We start from the raw sequence: 6,786 nt of genomic DNA on the forward strand, positions 1-6,786 counted from the left end.
CTGGAAAAAGCTAGTAAGTGAACTTTGAGTCAAGATTCTTTAAACTGTGAAACTAATGCCTTTTAATGTTATATTATAAGAATGTTGCAGTACAAGATAAATAATAGAAGTTATTTGAGTGTGTAATGAAACACATTCAGTATACCCAGTGATTTTGGGGATAAGGTAATATTCAAACACCTGTACATGTAAGAAGGGAAATCAAAGAAACACACAGCTCATAGATAGTAACCAGTGATGCAGTGGAGGGTTAACATAGGTATACAGGGTATGCAGTTCTTTTTCTAGCCATTTACAGAATGCCCACCTATCAGCCAAAAAACACATCAGAATATATAGGACAATATACCCACTTCCTCCTTAGTAACCTAACCATCTACTTAGTAGCACACTTACCTTATCAACAACCACTGCACCACTGATCTTAACTAAACCCTTCAAAGTGATTTGATAGAATTTCAATATTGTCAATAAACAACAATTATATTTATAGGTATAACACAACTTTATTACACAATGACAGCAATAAACTGTAGCAACATGTGATTGAAGTAATAACGGAGTTGGCTGCAAACCTACAGCAGGAACCTTTATAAAAGGCTCTATCAGGAACAACAAAAAGGATTTCCTATGGGAACAAGCAAAAGAACCCTGTATGGTTCTAGTTAGCATCTTTATTTTTATGAGTGTACATACAGAGGAAATCAAACTTCTGAACACTGTAAAAATAGAAGAGCAAGTCCCAGGGGGCGACACATGTATCAGAAACATGTTCATAATCTGCATAGTTTCTCATGTCTAGCCAACGTCTGTATCCAGGCTCATAAACACAGGCCAGTCTTATGCTTTACAAGTCTGCTGTGTAGCTGGGCTCAGGTCCATGTTGGCCAAAGTAGGAGACAGTTCAGTGGAAGTTGTAGGAGAATGAAGGATTCTATCACAGTCAAAGCTATCGAAATCGTCTAGTGACAGGCCTCTCATTGCTGTGGCTGCCCTGTCAGGATGAGTCCTGAGCTCCAGGATGGCTTCAACAGGCGTCTTTTCAAGGATGAGAGAGTCGAATGAAATGCCACGAAAGAAGGCCTGCATCTTGAAACTCTCCAGGATATGAAGCCGGTTCATTGGGTTCTTGCACAAAAGCTGCAGATACAAAACAGATGCACATGATAATATTTCACTCAGAGGGTATAAACTAGAGACAGGAGAATCTCATTTACAAACCTCAGTGAGCAGTAAGTTCAGAGCAGAGCTGAAGGTCTCAGGCAGGACATAAGGAAAATCTTTGACCTTGTTCAACATGGTGCTGTGGTTTGGCTCTGCAGGGACTGGAAACTGCACAGAGCAAGAGAAAAAAGCGCTCAGTCAGTTCACACAGGACCACATGTAGAGCTAATAAAGCATGAGTTCATGTGCCCTCACCTCTCCTGTGGCCAGTGAGAACAACATAATGCCAAGAGACCACCAGTCAGCAGCGTGGTTGTACGGACCTCCGCTTAAAACTTCAGGAGCTGATCAGACAAAACAGGACAACAATTATGTAAAGAAAAAAGAACAACACATGCAACATAACTGACAGCACAGTGGAGCACAAAAACAATATAAAAATTGCATCACAGGTGCATCACATTCATAACTGGGTCAACTGAATCCAATGGGAGTGAAACGCAGGTGGGGCTCCAATGTTGCTCTTATGCAGTCAGCCAATATGCAGCATAGCGTAGCTCAAACAGACACAAATGACTCTTCCCTCCATGTGAGGAAATTAAACCAAAATCTCACCCATGTATTGGATCGTCCCGCATATTGTAAACGCTTTGCCTCCTCGTTTCAGGCGCCGCGAGAGTCCGAAATCAGACAGACGAAGGTGACCTGAATCATTGAAAATATGTTGAAACCAATTTATTTTGACAAAGTTAAAGACATTTACACAATAAATTCATGCAAAAAAAAATTAAAAAATAGGTGCATAAAAATTCACCAAAAGTAAATTCATGAGTTTTATGTGTATGTGCATTTTCTTGATCCTGTTTTTGGCTGTGTCCTTTATAGTCAGCACTTTTTTTATTAAGTGGTTTGCATTGTTTTTAATGTAGTGGTTATAGGAGGGCTGCTGGGACTAGTTAAAACTATAATGTAATAACCAATAACAACTGTCTGAATGTTTTTACAGGACAGAAATCAAAAACTATAGACAAGCATTACCTTGATCACTTAAAAGAATGTTCTCCATCTGGAAAAGAAGTTAAATTATTGTCATAAATTAAAGTAATAAATACACATATGGATAAATGCATTCCATATAAAACATCATACCTTTACATCTCTATGCATGATCCCCAAGTCATGCAGAAATCCTAGAAATGACAAACACACAAAACGCATAGATAAACACAAGATAAGGAGGGGGCCATGTTTAAAAAGTCTTAAACACACACACGTAAAACTCAAACGTGATGTCTGTGTCGACACATGTCAATGCTAAAGGTCAGTGTGCTGAACTCTTAATGGTGAAAGTCTGATGAACACTAACCCAGCGCACTGCCCAGCTCTGCAGCAAAGATCCGAACCTCATCCTCCCCAAAGCGGCCCTTTAGTAACCAGTAAGTGTACAAGTCTCCAGTGCTGCAGTAGTCGCACACTGCAGAGGACAGCACACACACACACACACACAGTCACTTTTTGTGTCTTAGAAGCAGCTAACGCAGGCCAAAATCCTCTGGAATAAAATATCAGAAATGAGGAAACCACAAAGAAGAAAATAAAAAGATTGGCTCATCACTCTGTTGAGGAAGACAGTGGGATTAAAGCAAAGTCAAGTCAAGTCCAAACCACACATACTTCTGTCTTGTTGATGACATGTTAGCTGAGTTACATATTTTAATACCACTTTTATGAATTCATGATCATGTTTGGTAAAGACGGGAGGGTCATGTTGGCGGTGCAGCATCTGCAGCCACACGCAGCTGAAGATGTGAGCTTTACCCTGCACCCTCATTAGATGGCAGTGTGCCTCTTCAGCATCCAGCACTGAGATTCAGAGATTTGCAGTTAGGCAGCACACTCGTACAGCAAAACTACTTTATGTGGGACCACTAAGGAGGAAACCAAAGTGCTGAGACACACAGACAGGATCGTAAAAGGGTAAAGGGGTTGAACCATATGCCACTGTTTACACTTATGAACTCACTAATGAAGAGATGGCGCTGTGTCTGCCAGCAGTCCCGCAGATTGTGGATGAATGGGTGTTTGAGCTGCCGCTGCAATGCAACAGTCAACACACACACACACACACAAATACACACACACACACATACACAGTGAGAGTGAATATAACAGTGAGAGATGGACAGGGAACGTCCTACAGTATGTTTCAGATGATACACTGATTAGAAGAATGAGGACAGAAAAATATAAATCATTTTCCTCTTTGTGCTTTGTTTAATACTGCAACCCTGAGTACCTTGAGCAGCCATATTTAAATGTTTTATTTAGATTTTTCTGTTGTTATGCTGAGATATATAACTTCTACTTAAGTAAATAAGCAGGGCTATAACTAACTTTTTTTTTTTCCGACTAACCTGCAGATTATTTTCTGATCCACCAATAAATTGCCAAGTCCATGCCACTGGTTCTCAACCTTTTCCATGACAAGCCCCCCTAAACTGATACACATTAGATCACAGATTCCAATTTGATAAGATTTTGGTTGGCATTTCGGGTGGCATGTTTTTGGCAGAGGGTCTGAGGGTCATCCCCCAAGAAATTTTGAGCATCACACACTTCATTTCCTGCATTCTTGTGAATTTTTATGCAACAATGTGTGTCTTATCTGCATTACAGTGGAAATGTCATGGTACTGCCTACACTGTGCACAGCTGCCTCATCTTCTTTCCATTTTATAGCGCATTGCAACTGCTGTTTAGGTTGTATAATGCCACCACGTACCTTACCGGAGGCTTTGTTGCATCCATGAGTCATGTTCTAGCAGTTCATCAAAATAAAACTACTACTACTTTTATGTTTTTATTGGGTGTACAAATGCATATGTTCCAAATACTGAGGGGGAACGTATATTTATACATATATATAAGGACCCCTGATTGAGAACCACTGGTCTATGAAAGACATTAATACCATGATAAAAACAAGCAACAGATCCTTATTATTAAGTAGCTGGGGCCAGCAAATATTTGTCATTTTGCTTCAAAAACCATCACAGATTATCAAAGCAGTTGTTTCAAACTAATAGTTACCGCTGTAGCTTTTGTATATGATCAGTAAAGTAAAAGTACTTCTGTCTACTGGTACCTTTTTCCACATCTGAGTTTCACACTGATACCTGAATGATGACTTCTTCTTTTGACTGCTCCAACACTTCATGCTTCAGTATCTCTGACTTTGGTAGAACCTTTGCAATAATAATAAAAAAATGATTACACAAAAAATATTTTATGTTCTCATATAATGCTGTTATAATACTGATTATTACAGCTGAACTGACCTTCACAGCGAAGGTCTTCTCTTTGAAAATGTCCTTCACTTTTAGGATGGGTCCATATGAGCCTTTGGCTATGAAGCCCAGGATCTGTGAGCACAGACAAACAGTTATCTCCACATGTTCCACCACTTTGCTTTTCACTTCTGTTGAACAGTTTTACCTGGAAATGGTCTTGCCCAGGAAGTTTACGCTGGGGGAACTCGGGCAGAAAGACGGAGATGAAAGGTGGAAGAGTCGTCTCTGTGTCCTCTGGAGGCAGCAGAAGTGTGGGAATGGGCGGTCTGTTTTCCAGTCCCACAGGCTGAGAGTGTCTGCGTCTGTGAGGGATGGAGACCCCCAAGTTTGAGAGGAACCCATGGCTGAGTCGACGCTGAGCAGGTGGTCTCTCTCTCTGGATAATAAAGAATAATGCTTTATGATGCCATGAGGGGTGGAATGTAATAAAGCAAATGTACACAAGTGGTTTAATATTATGCAACTTTACATGCCAATCGTGGGCGGATTATGAGACAGTGGGCCCCTGGGCACAGATATGCAAAAGGCCCCACCACCTCTCCTACACAGGAGCAAGACACACAGACTTTATAACTGTTTAGTCTCATTTTGCTATTGTTTTGCATCTCTTTGTAAATGTTAAGCATCTCTCTGTGGTTTTGTCTTTTAGTCATCATTTTAGGTCTCTTTGTAATTGTTTTACATGTATTTGTAGTCATTTTGTGTCCTTTTTTTGGTGGTTTTGCTCTTTTTTTATTGTTGTACGTCTCTTTGTAGTTGTGGTTTTGCCCATTTTTGTTATTCTTTTGTGTCCCTTTGCGTTCATTTGCATCTCTTTGTGGTCTTTTTGTGGTAATTCAAATCTTCTCCTGGTTGTTCAGTGTAAACTTGAGTAATATTTTGCAGGTAAAGGGAGACCCCTTAAGATTTGGGCCTCTGGGCCTGCACCCGGTAGGCTCATTCAGTAATACATGCATGACTCCAATACATTTTAGAGGGTAACATTGTACGGTTACAGTTATCTCAAAGCTAAAGTTACTTTGCAGATAAAGATAAACCTATAAATTGACTAAGTAAAATATGATGCATTGTCAAAAATGGAGTACCACATATCGTTTTCAGTCAGCTACAATATTAAAATGCTGCTTACATATTAATGCATGAGTTACAATAGTCATATAGTTTAATATAAAATCATATCATAGGCCATTCTGCAGCATATTTATTTTGTTATTTACCACATTTTGTTAATAAACCTCTACAGGTCTGCTTAATCAAACTTTTCAATGCATAGCTTTTACTTGAAATTTAATACTTTTACATTTCAACTTTTACTTAGTATGTCTCTCACCACTGCTTATAGTGGGAATGATTTCATGCACCTATGTTGCCTCAGTAAATATCATTTTTAATCATATAAGCCAATTATTACTTAGGCTATGACTTTTCTATTTTGTTTGAATATTTAATAACACAATTTGATTGAAATTAAAATACAAATGTAGCAAATAAGACTTTAGAAATTCAAACACACTTTCCAGTGCTCATGATGCCTCAGGCTGCAGCCATTTCAATCAGCGCTGCCTGCACAAAATCAAAGCGAGCATCTATTGACCCTCGTGCAGCTGGTCGAGAGGAAGGTCAGTGATCACTTAACCAATCAATAGCTCTATTTTTGACAACACTTCACTTTGATGCTGCGGACATCTTGTTTCGGGGAATACACGCACTTTGTTGCTTTTAAAACACGTTGAATCGACGGGAAGCATTTGTTTAAAGTTTAGCACCTTCAATTTTAAACATCCAGAGAAAGATGAATTTTTCTAGCCTATATATTCCTTAGACAAATATCCAGTGCGCAAGACAAGCATTCTGTCACTGTCGCCAAACATTTTCTTTGTATGTATTTTTCGGCTCACTTCTCCAGCTCATCCATGATATCAGCATGTGAATAAATCCAATCTGACGGAATTTGATGGACTCACCTTCCTGGGTTTACTGATGTCGCTGCCCATGAAGAGAGCGAAACTATTACGCACAAAAATGAGTAAAAAAAAGTAACAAATTCAGCTCTTCCTCTTGCGTCCTTTCCCCGCTGCCATCATCATCACCACCACAGCTGAGATCCACGTTTTCGTCTGTTTTTGTGTGAGGAGAGAGAGATGTTTGCAGCGTTTGCAGGGAGTCATCCGCAGCGAGGAGCGCGATTCCGCTCCAGTTAAAGCTGTCAGATTAATGATCAATCATCCCTCTGTTCCCAAATTTACTGCGACTCACAGACCTGCCCCCTGTAT

General features: G+C 39.7%; 1 protein-coding gene across 1 annotated transcript; it reads right to left on the bottom strand.

Moving 5' to 3' along the window:
* Window positions 1–481: 481 nt before the first annotated feature.
* Window positions 482–6,700, bottom strand: LOC117259103 (ribosomal protein S6 kinase-related protein). Its single transcript, XM_033630328.2, has 12 exons — window positions 6,478–6,700; window positions 4,659–4,889; window positions 4,502–4,585; window positions 4,340–4,408; window positions 3,188–3,257; window positions 2,531–2,638; window positions 2,314–2,354; window positions 2,203–2,230; window positions 1,780–1,869; window positions 1,420–1,508; window positions 1,222–1,332; window positions 482–1,140 (listed from the first exon to the last, which is right to left on the bottom strand). The coding sequence occupies exons 1-12, from the start codon at window positions 6,505–6,507 to the stop codon at window positions 841–843; spliced, it is 1,251 nt and encodes a 416-aa protein (XP_033486219.1). The 5' UTR covers window positions 6,508–6,700; the 3' UTR covers window positions 482–840.
* Window positions 6,701–6,786: the final 86 nt, after the last annotated feature.

Source organism: Epinephelus lanceolatus, chromosome 4 (assembly GCF_041903045.1).
Source record: "Epinephelus lanceolatus isolate andai-2023 chromosome 4, ASM4190304v1, whole genome shotgun sequence".
Classification (NCBI taxonomy): domain Eukaryota; kingdom Metazoa; phylum Chordata; class Actinopteri; order Perciformes; family Serranidae; genus Epinephelus; species Epinephelus lanceolatus.

Bases quoted from the DNA above. Each gene is read 5' to 3' on its own strand.
- LOC117259103 (XM_033630328.2), bottom strand. From the start codon at position 6,507: ATGGGCAGCGACATCAGTAAACCCAGGAAG. The intron at 4,409-4,501 runs GTCAGTTCAGCT...ATTATTGCAAAG, and splicing joins AGAAGACCTTCGCTGTGAAG to GTTCTACCAAAGTCAGAGAT. The intron at 1,509-1,779 runs GTGAGATTTTGG...TTGTCTGATCAG, and splicing joins CGGGACGATCCAATACATGG to CTCCTGAAGTTTTAAGCGGA.